Source organism: Phaeoacremonium minimum (genome assembly GCF_000392275.1).
Source record: "Phaeoacremonium minimum UCRPA7 unplaced genomic scaffold PA7_03_scaffold_496, whole genome shotgun sequence".
Taxonomy (NCBI): domain Eukaryota; kingdom Fungi; phylum Ascomycota; class Sordariomycetes; order Togniniales; family Togniniaceae; genus Phaeoacremonium; species Phaeoacremonium minimum.
In genome coordinates, this window is record NW_006921398.1 from 285,112 (window position 1) to 305,236 (window position 20,125).

At 49.6% G+C, this 20,125-nt stretch overlaps 3 protein-coding genes across 3 annotated transcripts; 1 reads left to right on the plus strand and 2 right to left on the minus strand.

The window, feature by feature from the left end:
* Window positions 1–4,057: 4,057 nt before the first annotated feature.
* Window positions 4,058–8,071, minus strand: UCRPA7_6819 (putative fermentation associated protein; the record flags this gene model as incomplete). The annotated part of the gene is made up of 1 exon (XM_007919355.1): window positions 4,058–8,071. One exon carries the CDS (start codon window positions 8,069–8,071, stop codon window positions 4,058–4,060), a length of 4,014 nt encoding a protein of 1,337 aa, XP_007917546.1.
* A 6,372-nt stretch (window positions 8,072–14,443) lies between these two features.
* UCRPA7_6820 (putative duf300 domain protein) lies at window positions 14,444–16,157 on the plus strand (the record flags this gene model as incomplete). The annotated part of the gene is made up of 5 exons (XM_007919356.1): window positions 14,444–14,580; window positions 14,641–14,658; window positions 14,717–14,770; window positions 14,829–15,921; window positions 16,014–16,157. The coding sequence occupies 5 exons, from the start codon at window positions 14,444–14,446 to the stop codon at window positions 16,155–16,157; spliced, it is 1,446 nt and encodes a 481-aa protein (XP_007917547.1).
* Window positions 16,158–16,870: 713 nt separating this feature from the next.
* On the minus strand, window positions 16,871–19,300 carry UCRPA7_6821 (putative glycosyl hydrolase protein; the record flags this gene model as incomplete). The annotated part of the gene is made up of 6 exons (XM_007919357.1): window positions 16,871–16,878; window positions 16,940–17,626; window positions 17,688–17,727; window positions 18,388–18,670; window positions 18,821–18,861; window positions 18,926–19,300. The coding sequence occupies 6 exons, from the start codon at window positions 19,298–19,300 to the stop codon at window positions 16,871–16,873; spliced, it is 1,434 nt and encodes a 477-aa protein (XP_007917548.1).
* Between the last annotated feature and the right edge of the window lie 825 nt (window positions 19,301–20,125).

The following is a 20,125-nucleotide window of genomic DNA, read 5'->3' on the forward strand; positions in this document are numbered from 1 at the left end:
TAAGGAGAGTATTGGAGCAAACAGCCGACAGTCTCACTAATACTTTTTGGTGGCTGATCCCGCGTCAAATGTCAGTAGGCATATTCACCTCACATAGCTAACTAACGAGGTGCCATTCCTCACAGACCTCGAAATTCACTGCCCACATCCCCTTCTCACCAGCCAAGTTGCTGCCCCTTATTCTTCCCCCAAACCTATTTCTTTCGAAAGCGCAACTTGCAGCCTTGGCATGCCGTGAAAGGAAAGTCATGAGAGATGCAATAAGTATTCATCTGCGTACACCACGTTGTTGTTTTAGACGTATCTCTTAGGGTGATATAGGAGGTCTTTCAAATATGCCTTAGCAAATACGATCTCGCAACTCGCCCATGCCCTCCTCTCCTATTGACAACCGGTCTGGTACAATAATTGGCGGGACGCAGCAACGAGCAAAAACGACCACCCGAGCAGACAGGACAAAAAGAGGAGCCTGGTCAGTATGAGGGTCGAACTCATGACCTTCGCATTATTAGTACGACTGTGGATCGTATTAGTATCAACGGCGCATCTTTCTTATATTTTCGAAATGGAGACATACCGCTCTAACCAACTGAGCTAACCGACCTGATTAGTCATGGCGGCCCGCATTGTCGAGTTATGAGTCGGGCTCAGGGGTTGGCTTGTCCACTCGTTCCCGACATGAAAAGAAGCGAGATCCTGTTCATCTACTGGTGATTTACTGCTAGCATATTTGATTCATTTGAACAGTGATTCCACCAAATATATAAGCATACAATGAGTAAAGATGGTATAGACTGATGAACTTCAAGTCCCTGCAGGGGAAAAAAAGTGGAGTGGTCGAGGTTTGGGAGTATCATACGCGGCCTTGAATCAATTACTTGGATAAATATTCGCACTGCATGTACATGGCACATTATCTCCCGCACGCCATAGTATATCGGCTACATAGACGTGTGCTGAAGATTACCTTGTTCTCAACTGACATCCTGAGTCACGATGGCTAAGATGTCAGATTTAGGCAACCTAGCTAGATTGTATATTCGAATAAGAAAGCGGTTAGTTGAGTTTCAGCAAATTTTGGCAGTTTAGAAAGTCTATTACAAAGCTGTTTATACTTGACCGAGGAGAATTTCATCTCACATGTGAGTCTCTTTGTTTTGCATGTTTACCTTGGACTTTTGTGTAGTTGAGACGAATTCCATCCTGTTTTTGGAATGGCTTATGTCCCAAATTTGTCAACAGTCTATGAGCCTCTGCAATCGTCATATTCAAGTTGCTATTATTCATGAAGTATAGGCGCTGTCTAACCTTGGGACTGTCCATCATAACGGCAATGAATCTAATATCCGTTACTGCCAACATTACGTCGATGATTATGACTGATCTAAGAACGAACTGACAAAGCCTCAGTTTAGTGGTGCTGCTGTGAACAGACTCGTGGGTTTCATGCATCGACATAGGTCAATTGATGGCGGACTATTCTCCTTGAAATTGCCCTGCTTATCATGCAACAGTAGGTACTTGTTACCTCTAGCCAGATGTTCTGTCAAATCAAATTCGGCGAGGCTGCCCAACACAACCCCTCCTTTTTAGCCTACAGCTGAATCGAGGAGGCTTGGAGGAGGCTGCTCAAAGCCTCCTCGAGGGACAACATCATAATTTCAATCCATTCGAGACAATATACCTACAGTCTTCGATCCAGCGACAGCTACGATGCGACTCATCGACGCCAAAACTTACCAGCTGGTGGAGTACATTGGCCAGGAAGTTCCACCTTATGTCATTTTATCCCATACCTGGGGTGACGAGGAGGTGACCTTCAAGGATTTCGAGACTACAGACTGGCTCACCCGCGGCGACAAGAAAGATGGCCGTGACAAGATATTGGGCTGCTGTGCGGCGGCCTCTGCGGAGGACTTCGGATTCGTCTGGGCGGATACCTGCTGCATTGACAAGTCATCCAGCGCTGAACTATCCGAGGCCGTCAATTCTATGTTTCGATGGTATCAGGATGCCGCCATATGTTTTGCGTATCTCAGCGACGTGGACGGCACCCAGAATCCGATAGCAATGAATTCCGACTTTGTGAGGAGCAAATGGTTCACTCGCGGCTGGACTCTACAGGAGCTCCTCGCCCCGAGCGAGGTCGTGTTTTTTGGCCGTGACTGGATCGAGATAGGAAACAAAATGATGTTGCATACCGCCATCACGAGAATTACTCGTATCAGCCGCGATGCGTTGTTCCAGAATTTCAGCAGATGCAGCGTAGCACAACGAATGTCCTGGGCAGCGAGCCGAAACACGACACGTTTAGAAGACGAGGCATATTGCTTAATGGGCCTGTTTGACGTGAACATGCCTCTCATTTACGGTGAAGGCAGGAAAGCTTTTTTTAGGCTGCAAGAGGAGATTATGAAGCGGACGGACGATGAAAGTATATTTGCATGGTCGGATCTCAGAGACTCTCCTTGGCCTTTGCCGTCAGGACTGTTAGCTACATCTCCAAGGAACTTTAAGGATTCCTGGGCAGTTGAGAGTATAAGAAGTCAAGGTATAGGACCTGAATTAAGGCTCCTCAGAATGACCGCCGGCCATCGTAGCTCTTTTGAGCACATGGGGCAAATTTCTCGAGTCCGGCCGCCTTTTATAGGGCCTTTGAAGGCGATGGCATTGGCCTCACACAGCGACTCACTTCCAAAGATCCTCTTGGACGTGATCCTGACTAGCGATCAACAAATACCTAACGGGCTAAATTCTCGGTGGCACGTCTTCCGTGGTATGGTTATCTTGGTGCACCCATTGATGTGCGCAATCAACGGACATTGCATTGGCCTACTTCTTGGATCCAGATCAGCGCTAGAAGAGGACAGCACCCTAGAGCGCTGGCATTCGCCGTCCCTCGTGATTACTGACCGATTTTTTGAGATAAGCAGACGCCAGTCCATCCAAAGCAAAACGACGGATTGCTATGTCTCCTCTTCATCCCAGAACAGTTTGAAGTGCTCCGGGATAGTTTTCGGTAGCGAAATAAGAATAGCAAAATTGATGGAGGCTGGCTATGCAGCGTTAGTAGAACAAAGCTCGGAATGGACATTTCACGAGAAACTGAAGAAAGTCATCACACTAAATGCATGGGGAGACCAAGCGTGTCTGATTCTTTTTCAACACCAATCCGAAGCCTGTGTGGACTTCTTCTTGAAGACTGATTCCAGGAGTTCATTGATTGGTCTCCTACGAGGATCACCACCATCTGTCGCTTTTCACGAATGCTGGACGGTCAAAATGCATGGTAGAAGCTCCGCCGCAATTCGGATAGCACCATCGGGAAACCAATATATCGTAATCCGGCGCAGATCACTGGCGAGAGCGCGTTATCTTAGTCTTTCGATCGAAACATATGAATCCTGTCCCTCCAGCGCGTCTCTCTCCTCTGTTTCTGAACAGCTTGATGATGGACTTGACGAGTTAAGCATGAGATTACAAGAGAGGTGGACCATTGCTTTGGAACGGCTTCTAAACCAGAATTCCATGACTGCTGGTAGAAAGGCTTGAAAAGACGGCTCTCTTTCCGTTTTTAGGCCAAAATAGTCTTAAGCCAGGGCGAACGGAACAAGTCTCCTACAAGTTGATCTGATAATATTGTTTCTGATCGTGCTACATATCTGACAACATTTCTCCTTTTTGAGGTGTATCGCTTTTTCTGGATACGGCGACATAAGTAGTTAATTAGTTTTTGAAAAGAAAAGCTTCATCGGAAAGAATCTAGCTGTCGTAGCCTGTATGATGTTGGATTTTTCTGAGCTCTATTCTCAGAAGGAAGTTTCTTTTTATACTGTGTCTTGCTATCCGCGCCGTGTACTATTGGATAACCCTTTCTGCTTTGCAACCGTGATCTTGATTCTCACACAGATTTCTTGAATCTTTTCTTTTGAACTAAGGCGATTTAAGTCAACATTGACTGAGATGAAGATATTTTGTCTACTACCGCTAGTACCACCAAAACCACCCAGCAGCGTCAATGTAACTCCCTCTCATATTATGTGCGATAACAATATATCTACGACGAACCCAGAATTCTGCTATACGCATCCTCAACTTCCCCAGCCAATTCCAGTAAGCTGACGATGACGATCTGGTGGGTCAGGTTAGGAAGCCTGTCTCTATGAAGACCAATCCACTCAAGCGGTGGTGTCGCTTCTCCCATATCCCTGAGTTGTGGTGTCTCAATGACCGGAGGTTCCAAGGCCGTATACTCATATTTCGACTGCGGCACGTGAACTTCAGCAGTAATTTTGCCTTGCTCTCCCTCTTTGCCTCCATTTTCTTCAGGCTCCGGCACGCCTGTGACCTTGATATGCGCAAGGGGCAGTTCCTTGCCCCAGGTCTGGGCCAGGGACTTCGAATGGTTTGCCCACATGCCCCGGATGTAGCTAATACGACTATAGTTCCACCCAACTTCAACTTTGCCCTCAAATGCGCTCTTGAAGATATAATCAATCTGCCTGGAATTTGGCGCTTGCCACGTCTGCATGATGGCTTCGACCCTCGGCACCTTCAATATTGTGCCACCACGGGAACCTGTCGCACTTCGTACTACGTCCTCAACCGAGAGTTCACTAAGCGTCTTGGGGGCTTCAATGTGTCTCACTCCTGCGAGTCCAATCCTGAGCTGACCAAGTGTGAGGCCTAGAATGCTGTGAACGCGTGGATTCTCCATGCTTGCAGCAAATCGAGCTTGAGCGTTGAGCGCCTCCATTTTAAACACCTGATGGTCTGAAAATGTGCTCGGAAATACACCCAAGTTCAAAGCTTTCAGAGTCACGACAACATCCGTGTCAAGCGAGATAGGTGATTTAGATAAGGCGTCATCCGCTGCTTCTTTGGGCAGACTTAGCCTTTGTATAACGGCAGGTGAAGCGACAGACTTCCTCTTCATAAACTTCTCAATCTCCCTAAGAGAGGTTTCGAAACTAGCTTTCCTCTCTTGGACGAGTCTCTGGAAAGCCTGGAAGAGGGCAACTCCCTGTGCGGCCGAAGTTGTCGTCCCAAAGACCTGAACAGCATCACTGTCGAATATCGCTACTAAACGGTCTCCTGAACTCTCGTGTGTGCGCCGAACATTATACATCAGGAACGCTAAAGATGTGATGTCCGCGACAAGGAATGCCTGGTAATCAAACGCGGCCTTGACTCTGAATTGACTGAAGCCGATCGAGGCTTGGACCATCGGTGTCTCGTTCAGCGCTTGTTCTCGCTCCGGCCATTGAATGGAAGTGCGGAGCTTGAAGTCTTGCATGTCCACAAAGCCACTCATACGACCAGTGCTGTCAACACCGATCCTCTGGAAACCGAGGCACAGATTTTGCTCCCAATCCGAAGTCTTCTTCGAGGATACCCAGAAGTCGGTGATTGAGAAAACTGACTTGCCAATTGCCTGTCCGAGATCCACATTGATCTCAAGAGCGGTTATTGAGACTGTTGCCGTCCAGGGGAACGCAGCAGTTGCAGCTACCTGTTGGTAACGTTGGACCAGGTGTCCTTGAGAAGTCTCCGTAACCAGCTTCGCGACAGGTGTCGTCGGGTGACGACGCGTTTCATGTGCAGTCCAGATTTCACGGAAGAGCAAGAAGTCTTGCAGCTGTTTTGCATTGATGGAGACCTTCATTGGGCTCACTTTAAGAATTGCCGAAACGCCGCTGATACCACTGACATGTTTGCTGTTCATCAGAGAGAGTACAATCGAATCAACCTCGAAATTGCCAGTGGATTCTCTGGAATACACATGCTGCACCGAGGCCTGTAGTTTGCTGAATGCCCCTGATATTGCAAAGAAGTTGCCTTGTTCGGTGGAGTGAACGGTGTTGACAGTGAAATAAACATCCTCAAAGCTGGCAGTCGCTGCTACTCTTGCGATAGGTTGACAACTAAGGGTGAATTCTTGCCGACAAATTCGTAGGCCGAGGTTGAGTTTCAGACGTCCAATTACAGCACTTGGATCAGCCGTAAGGATATAGTCATCTTGCACTGCCTTTGCCTTTGCCAATACTTCTTGAGGTTGAATAGTACTGTCGCGATCTGACTCGTCACTGACAACTTCCTTGATGCTGGACGTCATATCCATGATTAGTGGAACGACAGATGGATATAGGATGTTACTTGATGCATCAATCTTGACTTCGCCGTAGAGTGTTGGGTCATCTCTGCCGCTGTCGCTGTACTCGAGCTTGAAAGCGAGACCTGGGGTTTTCAGAGCAGTGCTGCTTCCAGTGTCGTCTGGAGTAAATTGGCCATATTTACCAGCTAAAGCGATGCGGGCAGCTCTTGAGATAGAATGTCCATAGGTATCTTCGGGTGTCTTCTTGCCAGATAGATACACCACTGCGCCAGCAAAATCTGCGTCTATGAGAAACGACTCCAGTCGCTTGCTTCCAAGCATTGATTTTCGTGGCTCATCCGAGGTCTTGGCAGTGGTTTCTGTAGAAGCAGGCCGCGGTGGGTTCCATTTCTGAGAGGCTTGCTGGACGTTCTTCAGAGACAGTCTGATAGAGTCATACAGATTGTCGGCAGGTATAATGAAACCAGAGTTGAGTCGCAAGTCTAGAGACTTCCCAACAGCTTGGAACGCTAACCGACGTGCATCTGATGTTGAGACATAAGCGATGTTGAATATCATTTCTGGTAACAGCGCGGAATTGGCTGATCGAATTTTCTTCTCCTGGCCTGGTGGGACCATCTGGACTTGCAGATTCTCTATTGTCAACCCTGCCGAGTTTCTTGTCCTTGTACCGAATTCAATTCTTTGCAAAGACACAATGAGATCTTCTTTTCCAGAGGAGGCTTCCTCGGTTGGGCCAAGAACAAGCCAGCTGAGTTGTATGTTCCGGATCTCAAGAGAGTACCTGATAGATGACAAGAAAGAGTCAAGTAAGTCCGCCTCTACTTCTTCCTGGTCATTGATAGCAATCTTTGGCCTCGACTGCCTCAGTTTTCGGAGATACTCTAGCTCTCGAGAAGTATCAAGATCCTTAATCTTGTCGCCCATGTAACCCAGCACATCTACTACGGTAGAAATCGTCTCAGGAGAAACCATGACATCAAACCCGTTGCTGGAGATATTGAACCACCTCTCCTCTGTGTGCTCTGCATTGAGGCTTGAGGTTGCAGTGATCAATGCCCCCAAACCAAGACTACCGCAAGTTCTGCGTGCATCCTCGTTCCCTTTTTGTATTGCAAATGAAATTTGACGAAGATTGATGTGAACTTCGGGGTAGGAGAGAACTGGCGCTGCAGGCTCCAGGCGGTTTGCTACTCTCAAATGAACTCTCTCCAGGCAGAACAAGATGTGTGCCATGGGCTCGTCCTCCGACTTGATGGGGGAATTGGCAAACACCTCAAGGCCAGCAACGGTGGCATGAACCAGGTATATCAATGGCTCTTTCTGGTCGTCTGAAGCATTTTGCTCCTCTTGAATTGGCGGCGACTCCCGCTGTCCGAAGACTTCGCTGACATGTTCTTGAATCATCTTCACCTGCTCCTGAACATCGTTGATGGTGCTTGATATCTCAGGTCTGTTCAGTGCCCTAAGTAAGCTGTAGACAGCGGAAGCATCAAGTCGAATCACTTCTACAGAGGCGAATACGGTAACATCATGCTCGCCTTCTCCCATGTGGCTTGTGATACGGCCATTAGTTGGCGGAATCTGAAGAAGTGAGATGCTTCGAGGCACGTTGTTAACATTGATCTGCATTTCGTGGGAATTTTCCTTGATGTCAAAGTCGAAAATAACATCTTTCCCAAAGTCAGCCGCAAGTGCAGCGCGTGCAACAACTCCAGAGACAGTATATGTGAGAGATTGAAGCAACGGTATGGTGATGTTATACTCATCCATGAACATTGCAACGTTCACTCGGAAAGCGGAGAGACGATCGGTGAGTTTCCGGTTCGGCTGCTTAGTTGTTGGCGAGGAGGGCAGCGAATGCTTGAGATTGTAAAGTTGGGTGACCTCGTCCTTGACTAACAGGTCAAGCACTTCCATCAGGGCTATTGGATCTTGCTTTATAGCAAGTGACATTTGTCTACTACTTGCAGTAGCCTTGATTGTATGTGAATCTGTTGTCTCCGTCATCCGTAGAGAATGAGATATGATGACACTGGGTCTTCCGAGCTGGAACATTGACAAAAGTTGGGAATGACTCCGGATGCGAGATGTGACTGCGTCACAGCTCAGAACGAAATCTGTATCTGCACCTCCCTCAGAGTCATTCCGCATGAGAAGAGAGGCTTTCATCCCACTTCCAAGACAGGCGGAATTCAAATTAATAGCATCGAATACAACCTCACCGCGACCAATTGCAAACACCACATGCATCATGGACGGTGATTTTGGCTTCTTGGCGGTCTTGTCTTGAGCAGGTGGCGAATCATCCTTTTTAGAAGTGCGCATCCTCTTCGCAAGCTTCAACACATCCTCTGCTAATTCGCAAAGATCCCAGTTGAGTTTGATTGACGCATCTCCACAATAAACATTCAATACTGTCCTTGACGCTGGATCGTCCCAACCGTCGAGTGGATCTTGCTCCTGGGTGTTACACTTGCTTTGGAGTCTTGCAGTGAGTTCCGTGAACCCAATCTCGTTCTGCTTTGGGCCCGGGTCTAAGAGCACTTGAGCTTGTCTAACACGGATGACTGAAAGGAAAGGTAGGTCCTCTGAAGTTTGAGGCTGCATTTGACCTGTTGACCCGAAAATATTGGTCAACAGAACAGCTCGAGAGAGATAATCGAGGTCCCAGCCTCTCCACCGTTCGAAGGCAGTGATGACTTGTTCCCGGACGTCATGAGGAATGACTAGGTGCTCCTGAAAGCAATTCATTCTTAGCTGCTCTTTGCTATTTGCGTTCATGATTGTCCACATCTGCCGAAGTCGTGTGACGAGCTTCCAAGAATCAAAGGTTCGAAGATGACTACGGGCAGAGCGAAGCACTGCTGAAGGCCGTATCAGAAACGTAGGGTCAACCGCAGTCTGATTATCAGTGATGAGGTGATAAGTTAAGTATTTGAGCAGTAGTCCTTCTCGTGAAGCTGTCTTTGAGAACAGAGGACCCAAATCACTAGCCAGCATTGTTGTTCGATGTATGAGAGATGCCAAATACTCGAGTTTCTCCGATGAAGTGCTGCTTGTGATGTTACCAATTTCACCATCAAGGTAAGTCACATCTTTAGACCCCATCGAGAACATAACGTTGTCGATTTGCGCTTTCATGGCCGCTTGCGTATCATCCATGTCGGCAACTCGCTCAGCGGCTGAGAGTTCTAGATAGCCGAGTCTGAAATGGAATGAATTCCTGGTTTTCTTGGTTTCTGCCTTAAAAGAATCTTCCCATTTCGTTTCTGATCTTGTGGCTAGGGCCAGTGTATGAAATGAGAAATCGTACTGGTCTTGCTCTTCTTGAGACAGCCCTGGGGAGTCCAGGTCTGATGAGTTAACAAATCGCAAATTTGCAGTTGGGATTCTAAGATGGATATCGGCGACTTTGCCTTTCATCTTTTGCTGTTTCTGCATGGCGAAAATATCCGCCATGGCATCTACTTGCAGGCCATCGAGAATGTCCTCTGGATCAGTAGGCTGAAGAGCGGACATGAGTGCTGCTATGTATCTGAGTGATGTTGGGTTCATGCTGGCGGTGATACCGGATGGAAACTCTACCATGAGCCCAGAATAGCTGCACTCTTCACTGAGGATCTCCGGGTCGATATCTTCCAAACTGAAACCACTGTGGGTGAGCCCATCATCTTCGCTATGCTCAACACTTGGTTTGGCTGACTCTCCCGTCTCAGGGCGAATGTTCTCCAGGGGAAAATAAGGAGCGAAATACTGGCTCGAGAACGCAACGGTGTTATGGATGAGATCTTTGCGATCAGCGAAATCGATGGGAGCACTATAGAATGCCGAATGCCTTGTAGACGCAGACACGTCCCTGTTGTGCAGGCCTGAGTGAAGCGTGTTGGCGGTGTGCTGGTTTTCAATGGTTGTTAACGGCTGAAGGTGATCTGCGTAGAATGCGTGGCGACTTGAGCGAAGAGAACTCTGCGGTCGCAGGATACTATTTTGACCTGAACTCGAGCTAGAAAGGAAAGAGTTTTTATGGCGAAGGTCCCTGGAGCGCCTTGACGTACCACTAGACGACAGAGAGGTCCTGTCGTCTGTGATATCTTTTGTAAGAGTCGGATGAGGAATCGGCGGTGCAGGCTGCGCGGGCGGATCAACAGGATCGGGTACTAGTTCATCAAGTAGACCGTGCAACTTCAGAAACTCGGTCCTGTGCGTTCGCTGGTCTTCCCGTCGAACAAGCTCCTGTTGTAACTTTCGCTCGTGAGAAAAAGCGAACTTTCTTCCAATGACAGCCAGATGAACGCTCGCCTGGATTAAAGCATCCGTTTCTACTGCGTGTTGTGATCGCGCCTTGTGTCTCGAAGCAGATTCTGAGTTTATACAGGAGATCTGCAACTCAGGAATCTGTATATTTGCTCTCCTTGAATAGTGCGATCGCGCCCAATCATTGTAATTGACGTCTATTGAGGCGGTAGAGAAAAGAAAAGCAGCTTCCTCGACATGCAACCACAATCGTACAGACTGTACGAACACGCGCAGGAAAGTGACATCGTAGAATACGATGGCAGAATAAGGGATCAGGGCGTTCTCGTCGTCGTCGAATGAAAAGCCGAAAGCTTTGCCGCCTCTCATCAAAGCTGTCAGGAATTCAGCTGTGCATTCGCCAGTGACAGCACCAACAGCCAGGTCCCAGTTACAGAGATATGTTGGTTCCGAAGGTGGTAATCCGAAAAGACGATGTCCATAGATTGTCAGGCCATCGATAAACATTTGGGTACTGCTTGTGGCACTAATAGGAGTTTCCGCTCCATTATCTGCACTGCCCAAGGAAAGATTGAGAGGGCTGAGAGTTAGATCCAGATCCATGTAGTAATTCGTGAAACGTAGGTCAATGGACAGGGACGCCGAATCAATCTGAACATTCCGATTCGATGAATACAAATTTGCGGGGAGGAAGACCTTGGGGTCATCAGCTCGAATATTGAGAATGACGTCCAGGTCGTTGGACTTCTTGTGAGGAGGTTTAGTCAAACTCTCAGCTTCGGGATTGGCCTCTTTTGCTCGAAGCATGTCCTGATACTCGTCTAAAGTCTTGAAATGCACATCATCCCCAAAGTAGTTGTCTTTAAGCTTGAGGAAGTATCGCACTACAAATCCAAACAGGTGAACAACGGGAGATTGACCGGTTACATTAAGAACAAGCGTGTCTGTATTTGCTGGAGATGTCGTCGCGTTGTAGTGGTATGACCCGTCAACCACGAGGTTCTCCAAATGCCCTATATCTCTTGACGCGAGGAATGTGGCTTGAGTGTTCCAGGGCGGTACACGGAGGCTTATGTCGGCTGTCTCTGCTCGAATGTCAAAAGGTATTGTGTTTTTTGGAGGACGGTATTTGTCTATCGGTATGCAAGTACTTGATTCGAGTAAAGGGCTTCCGATGACTATATAAGTATTGTCATCAAAGTCCGTCGGCTTGTTGACGATGTTCGCATCGTTGACATTGAGGTAGAACTTGACGTTTTGAAGATGAAGGTCCAAGTGGTATTTGAAAGGAGTAAAGGTGAGATAATCAGCTGGTGGACCAGACGCCCAATCATCTACCAGGTCAATGAGAAGGAAGACATGGTCTCTCAACATGAAAAGCTCCAAATCATTGCTAGTAACATCGAAACGCCATTGTCTAAGGCTATTCCACTTTAGTGGGGTTGAGAGATCGCATGATATCCTTTGTGATCCAGATCTCCAGAGGACTTCATGGTTGATACTGCTCGATATCTCTGTACGGGGTAGGTCGAGATTGAGAGTATTTGAGAATCCTCCAACCCCCGCTAGCATATCCATAGAATAGGACACTGTCGAGTTTCCGCCTATTTTTATATCAAGCCAGCCATACTGGCGCTCGAAAGCAAGTGTGTTGTTAGGATCAGATTTCTTGAACAAACTCCGTCCTCTTCGCCTATCCTTATTTGGTCCCGCCTTGACGGGGGGCTCCTTTCCTTTGAATCTCCAATTCTTAGAGTCTTCGCGGACAGGTACTCTGAGAGTGACATCCTCATCAAGTTCGACATACAGCTTGAACTGTGTAGGAACCCTGTCCGCTCCAACTGAAAGCCGTTCAGCGGGCTGGGCATCCTTAGACAAGTACGGAAAAAAGACGCGCTGTAGCTCTGCCCGGTGACGGTCTGCCCATGGCCCATAATTGACAGAACCGCCTTTGATTGAAAGAGTAATACCCCAAGCCGGTGGTTCATCACCATTGATATTCGACGAAAATTCAGAAGCTTTCGGGCTTCGATGAGTTCGTCTCACGACTTTACCCACAGAGTCCCAGTATACCAAAAGCGAAGCCTCAGGCGTGTCCATAATTGTCGTAACGGCACCATACTCAACTGCTGCCCATCTGGCTTTCTCATCTTGGTCATGCTCATCTAGGTACCTCGAGAGTCCTTGCCAATGGTTAGAACCAGGCATTTGTCCTGCCGCAGTGGCTGGTCCATTGCGAGAGTCGATGGAGAAAGACTCAACAGATTTTCTCCAACCTGGCACTAGATTTCTCAACTGCCCTACAACTTTTCGGCGATATCGATGAAAGAATGATGGTTGAGGAATGGGGCTCGAATCTCGAGCAAGCTGCTTTTCTCGCGTAGCTCGATCTGCTAGTTGCTCTTTGAAGTCCTCGTTGTCCTTGATTTCTACGACTGGCTGGTCGAACTTCAGCCTGTACAACTGCCGATAAGGGTCCGTTGTCTGTGTCTCACACGCATCAATTTCCCCTGAGAGCGCCTTGGCCTTGACGATGAGGATAGCCCTGGTGTTCTCGTTTCCCATCACTACTGCCGCCTTTTGGCACTCGAGGTGAATGGGAAACAGCTGCAGCATCAAAGGAAGCTCTGGTTCCGATTCGGTACCCGTCTTATTGTGTCCATTGCCCTCGTCTGAACCAGAGGACTGGAAGGTAGCACCATACGTTGGTTTTGGTCGCTCATTGTCGGTTTTATGATCCGCCTCCTGTCCACGCAAGTCAAGGCTCTCCTTCTCTGACATGCGGTTTTGGCCTAGGCCATTTGGCGACCTTTCAGTCCGCTTGGCTTGCCGACTCCTAAGTTTGGATGACGCACCTCCGGAATCAGTAGGTAACGGAACCGCAGGCGGTTGGACCACCTCTTCTGTCATCCCTGCCAAAACAGCATCGTAGGCAGCGCTACGATTGTAGATGAACCATTCCAGCCCAGACAAGGCAACATTGATTCGACAGGGCAAGCGGGAAGCCTTGTCACTCTTTTCATCATCTCCCTGCTTCGCATCCTCTTCTTTCTTGCGAATTTCAACGTGTCGGACTCGCCAGAGCCAGTACTGCCATGTAATGTGACCATTCTGCACGAGAATAGTCTCATTGTTGCCGTGGTATCGTAAGCCGGTGAAGAAGATTCGGCCGCCTAGGAGCGATATTTGCAAGGCTTGTATATCGATGTGAACGCCGTAGGTTCGCCATGTCCATGCTCGAATTCCCCATGAGACTATCGATGCGAATACTCGGTTAAAGTACAGCAAGAAGAATATGGCGAGAGCTGCGGCCAGAATCATGTATCCGAGGAAGAGCCTAGTGTTACCACCATATCAGTTCCTGACCAAAGATCCTCGAGAGTAACATATTACACACCCACTGAATACAGCCCCTACAAAGGGACTTTGTCCAGCCATGTTGCTTTATCGTAGGCCGCCACCGTCACGCCCAACCCTCCTCTCAACGTCTTCCTCGAAGAACTTCCGTTGAAGTAATGCTCTTCTTCGTTAGAACCGCCATACTAGTGAGATCCAATCCGGTTCGGGCACTTTGCGCAGAGCATTGAGCTCCAGCAGGGACTCTCGGCGGTTGTTGTCAGTATTGCGATTCGGCAAGTCTGGAGATCGTCGCTAGAGCTTCATCAGAGTTGCCGGAACGCGTTGAGCCCAATGCACAAGGATGGGCCAAGATGGTCTAGCGGCACCCCACCCCTGCACGACGCTATTAGCGCACTGTTGCCGTGGACCTTTACTGGGCTTCCCCCCACCACTACGCCTGAACCTTAAGACGTCACCCACTGGAATATTCTTGTTCCAGCCGGGGCCAGGTGGTGTAGCACGCGGGTGTGGGGGAGGGAGCTGACCGCGAATTGCTGGGAGCTCGACTTAACGTTATATGCGTTCGCGCATGGATGTCGTCGTCACCAGCTAGCTTCTGATTGCTGCTGCCTCTCCATCTCGTCCACCACCTCGCGATAATAGCAGTAACCCTGACCTCATCTACCAAGATATGATGTTTTAAGGCATCTCTCTTCTTGTTATAGGCATCGTATGCCATCCATCGTCGCTCTTTCCTTTCATCAATACGAGGTCAGAGCCATGGCTGGGGGCACGGGCCAGAAGTTCGCCTACGCCATCATCGCCGTCGCTGGTGTCGCGTCTCTGGCTGCGACTATTCTATCGTTGGTGTGAGTTCACCCATCTTCGATGCGCCCGATGTGGCTTTTGCTAACTGTTCTTCTCTATAGTTCAATATGGCTCCAAACGTTTGCTCCCCGCTTCTATCACATATCCATATCGAGACGGTACTGATCTCTTTTCTAGCAAGAACTACCGGAAACCGCTACTCCAGCGATATGTCGTGCGGATACTTGTCATGTACGTGGGCCACGCTGTTCGCACAAATCAAGAGCAGAGTGTTGCTAACTGCCCAAAGGGTCCCCATCTACTCCATCGCCTCTTGGGTCAGTCTGGTGTCCTTTACAGCATCGCAGTTTCTCGATCCGATAAGAGACATATATGAGGCTTTCACAATCTACACCTTCTTCCAGCTTCTGATCAACTACCTGAGCGGCGAACGAGCCCTCATTATCAAGACACACGGCCGGGCCCCCGTCAACCATCTCTGGCCCCTAAATCATATCCTTTCTCGAGTCGACATCTCCGACCCCTATACCTTCCTCTCTATTAAAAGGGGCATCTTGCAGTATGCATGGTTGAAACCAATCCTTGGTCTGGCAGCAATCATTATGAAAGCTACGGGAGTCTATCAAGAAGGCTACATCGGTCTCAGCTCGGGATATTTCTGGAGCGGCATCATCTACAACATCAGCGTGACTGTCAGTCTATACTCCCTAGGCCTGTTCTGGGTGTGCATGCACGATGATCTCAAGCCTTTCCGACCGGTTCCCAAATTTCTCTGCATCAAACTCATCATCTTCGCGTCCTACTGGCAGGGCTTCTTCCTTTCCATCCTGGTGTGGCTTGGAGCCATCGGCAACAACACCTTGGAAGGTTATTCTCCAGACAACCTGGCGGCCGCCATCCAAGACGCGCTCATCTGCATTGAGATGCCGATATTTGCAGTTGCACATTGGTATGCCTTCTCATGGCACGATTATGCTGACAACACGGTCTCCGCTGCCAGACTCCCGGTATGGTATGCTGTTCGAGACGCTTTTGGCCCTCGAGACCTCATTGAAGACTCGAGGGAGACATTCCGGGGCGACAAATACAAGTACCGCATTTTCGATTCTGGCGACAAGATCATGGCTCATGAGGAGTCAAAATCAAGGCTAGCCAGGCTCAAGGCTGGCATGCGATACGAGCGTGGTGGAAAGGCCAAGTACTGGATACCAAGCCCGAATGAGATCAATGAGAACACTTCACTTCTACGGAACGGTGAGCCAAGTCGAAGCCGTTCGCGGTCTCGCGCAGGCAATGGCACAACAGCAGATGAGCCATTCCTAGATGCGGATGAGGAGCGCGGATACGAGAACGCGAGGAAGCTTGAGTTTGGGGACTGGAACGTAAGTATCAAGTATACCTCCCAGGCTGAAGTTTGCACTCCCACTAACACGCAACAACAGTACCCCGTCATAACTGCGAACAAACCTGCTAGGTTCTCTTGGACTACACCCCAGCCAAGTTTCGCCCAGCTCCCGCGCCCGACCTCATCAGTATCACCAGCATCTCCTGGACCAAGGGGGCCACCGCCTCCGCGGCCGGAAAGCGCAGAGCTGGTCAAGAGCAAGAAGAAAGGTAAGAGAAAGGAATCGACATCAGCGCAGCATCGCCCGAAGGAGCCACTTCCCCATGAAGAGGAAGCTGGACCATCTGGATTCGGCACTGCAAATGAAGATTACAACACCTTGACAGAAGAATATCTTCAGGCGGCCGAGAACATAGGCTATGATGGCAAGGTGAAAGATCCTGAGAACGAGGGGCCACTGGAGCCCGAGTCAAAGCAACACTACGAGGAGACTCCGTCTTCGGAAGGCTCGTCCCCCTTATTTGCAGTTGGGGACGAGGATGAGTTCCGCAATGTTTGGGGTGGTGACCAGCATGCTGGCCCTGAAGGACGACATATCACATGAAATGGGAAAGCAACGTAAAGGCTTTTTGTCTGGTTTTGATACCCCAATTTTGGCACACATATGTAGCAACATAGCATTTTGGCGCGGCGTCCGTTTCGATGCAGTTGGAATTATATACAAGAATCGCTAGGCGCGTTTGTCCTAAAATCTGTCTCCCGTGGTATCCCTCTATCTGTCTATGAAGATCCCGAACGCCTCGCTTTCTGAGCACCCATATCGCAATTATCTTTCCCCACAGTATGTTCAGTGTCGTACCCGACCTTCTCGGACCGGGCAGACAGTCTAGCCTTGTCCTCTCTCCATTTGCGCCAGTACGACCAAGCGCTTGTAGCTATAAAAGTCAACCCCAGCACAGATAGCAGAGAGGCCAGGACCGGTGTAGCTATATTCCTATCCCCTAGATTAGCATTCACGTCGCTTTCGCCCGATGTTGGCTCTCCGGATGACCCACCCGAGGCGCTCGCGCCGGACCCGTCCTCACTGCCACTCGACTTGCGTGTGCGGCTCCCATTGTTCTCCGTACCGGGACTCGGTGGTGCAGGACCAGTCGCCCAGTCCACGGGCTCGGGGCCGAGGACAAAATCCATCGTGCCACCGTTCTCAAATACATCTGACCATTCGACCCAGTTCTTCGTCCAGGTCTTGCCATTCACCTTCAGGGACTGCACGTAAAACGATGTGTCCGAGCCCCCGGTGCTGGTGATGTGCAATGAGTTGCCGCCGCCAAGAGAGATACTCAGGTCATCAAACCATGGTGAACCGATGAGGAAAGTCGTCTGCCCTGTCATGGGGTACAGGCCAATCATGACCCATAGGACCCAAGATTGCATGGCTCCGGCGTCGCTGTTCCCCGGAAGTCCGCCAGGCGTTGCGCTGTAGTACGCCTTGGCGATAGCGCGGCTGTGGTTCACCGTGAGGTCTTGCCTGTCCACAAAGTTGAACAGGAAGGGGCTGGTGAAACTCGGCTCATTGCCCGGATTGAAGATCATCTTGTCGAAAGCGCCGGAAGGATTGAGGCCCGGTGTGAAAATAGTCTCGAGTCTAGCAGCGAACGTCTCCTCTCCTCCGGAGAGACTGATAAGGGTATCAATGTCGTGGTGGGCGTTGAAGGAGTACTCCCATGGTAATCCTTGGTAATCTGTAGAGTTGTGAGTTCAGGTTACAGGTCATCAAGTAATGAGTTTTTTGTCTAAACTCACAATAATCGGCCCAATAACAGCCGCCACAGCTCAGAGGATCCTGAGCTATGAACCCTGAAGTGTTCCGAGGGACCAAAAACCCTGAAAAGCCAAGAGACGTAGCCTCGGGATTCCAATGATTTCGCCATTGCCTTGATCTGTGAAGATACTTCGCAGCATCGTCAGACTTTCCTAAGCCAGAAGCGACTTGATACAACCCAAAATCATTGACCGAACTATATAGCTTGTCAGCAATGCAACAGTTTCGTACAGACAAAAGACACCTTACTATTCAACAGCTCGGCTCACTGAGCGGGCGTAGGTCGGCGTGATATATCCAAGATTAATCCAATCCGGAAGAGCCCCCCGGCCCTCTTTAGTCGAGGCCGAGGGGTCTCTCGGGTCATTATTATTAGGCGGCTGGACTTCAGCGTCCTTGACCATTGCTTTATAGCCATCTTGCCAGTTTATTCTACCCTGGACGCCCTTCACAAAGGCGTCGGCTAAGACATTATCGGCATTCGAGCCTCCCTGGGTCGCGCCGTTCCAGAAGGACGACCGCCCGTCCGGCATGTACCCGTCATTTCTATATATGTCAATTAAGGAGCGGATATACTCCTCGTATACTACGGGTTGTAATATGTGCAGCAGCGGCGTTGTACAGCGAAACTTTGAGAATGGTAAGCTTAATTGCTCGAGGAGCCGCAGCTGTGCTACTTACTAGGTCCCACAGGGTGAACGTGTCATCGTAGTACGGCTCCGAGGACGTCCACAGCGGGTTCTCTCCTGTCTTGTTTTGCGGCAGGAGCTGCATAAAATACAGAGACGAGTACAGCAACTGCAATTTGCTGGTATCCGTATCGGTAGTGGTGACCTTGGACAACACTTGGTCGTTCCAAGCATCTCTCGCGTTGTCGGTGAGGCTAGCCAACGATGTGCCAGAAGGGATCTGGCTGTTGACATTTTGACAAGCCTGCTTCGTGGAGATGAACGATACACCAACCCTGGACGTCACCGAGGGTGAGTCGAACGTGAATACGGCTCCCAGTCGCGCAGTTGAGTTGAGCTTATTGGTTGTATCGTACTGTACGAGCGTGGTTGATGTCGCGTCTGCTCCGAGAAAGGTCTTATACGACCCTGGCGTATCAAAATACCCACAGAAGTAGACGGTCCACCCTGGTGCACGATTCCACCCCTTGCACACAAGTCAGTATTTCGCAATCAAGTGTCTCTGTATTCGTATCCACATAATTACTTACATTATCATACTTGCCCCAGCCCTCGTATGAAAGCCCAACGCTATCGTCACTGACTGAAATCCCTCCGCCTAGATAGTGCTGCTCCAGGCCCATTCCCCGGAAAGATGGGAGAACATGAGACACATCAACGATGACATTGGCTGACTCGCCAATCTGGGGGAAGCTATGCCTATAGAAACCAGCCCTCTCAGATGCTCCCAACTCAACGGTTATGCCGGAAGCCAGGCTTGACTTGTAGTAGCCAATTTTGGTGATATCAGCAGACGCTCTTGGTTCCCCTGGATAAGCCAGGGGGTTGGCTACATCCCCAAGAGCCGGTAGCTGTGAGACGACACCGTACTTGGGCGCGCCACCCGTACCGCTCTCATGAAGCATACTGAAACCCGTGAAGTTACCACTAGGTTGGTAGCCTGAGTAACTGTCCGACCCGGTATACAGATCTGGCCCTAACTTGACCATGCCGAAAGGATAGCTAACACCAGGGAAGGTGTTGCCTCCATTAATTGTGCCAGTCTGGACTAGTCAGCATGATTCCCCGTGGCGCTACAGCTCATAACACCCACATCGGTGAGGACATAGTCAGCCAGGTCAGCAGCTTGAGCCGCTCCTGCTATCGCTAGGAAAGAGAGGACCAGGGTAGCAGCCATGAGAAGATCCAGGCCCAAACAAAAACCCACGCCGTTGTTCCTAACCCGTCGTGGCAAGCCGGGCGAGACTTATATACCTAATGCGTCCTCAAGAATCCCCGCTCACAACTCCCATTATAGACGGATACGAGTTTGCCAACGGTCTCACGACGTTATCAGGCCGCCAAGGGTAGGGCTTGCGACGGGCTTGTTCGAGTAACCTGGTTATGGGGTGTCAAGGTCTTGGGAGGGTCTTGGCTGTGGTGGCTGGCTCAAGGATGCAACTCGTTCCCTCGTGCCAGAACCATGGGCCGTGACTGGATGGAGATGGTGTATAAGAAAAATAACACTACAACGCAACCAAGATAGCAAACGAGTGGGAACCGCGTGACAAGACAAGACAAGAGAAAAAGCGACAGACACAATCGAAGGTTCGATCACTCCGCATTTACCTATATACCGTTCCCCCATAAGATACGGTCTTTTTCTGTCTTAATGCGGTCTTCCGGCTGAACTGGGCTACATGGCACCCCTTCTTAGTGGCGCCTTATGCCTAAAACGCGGGTCGACTACC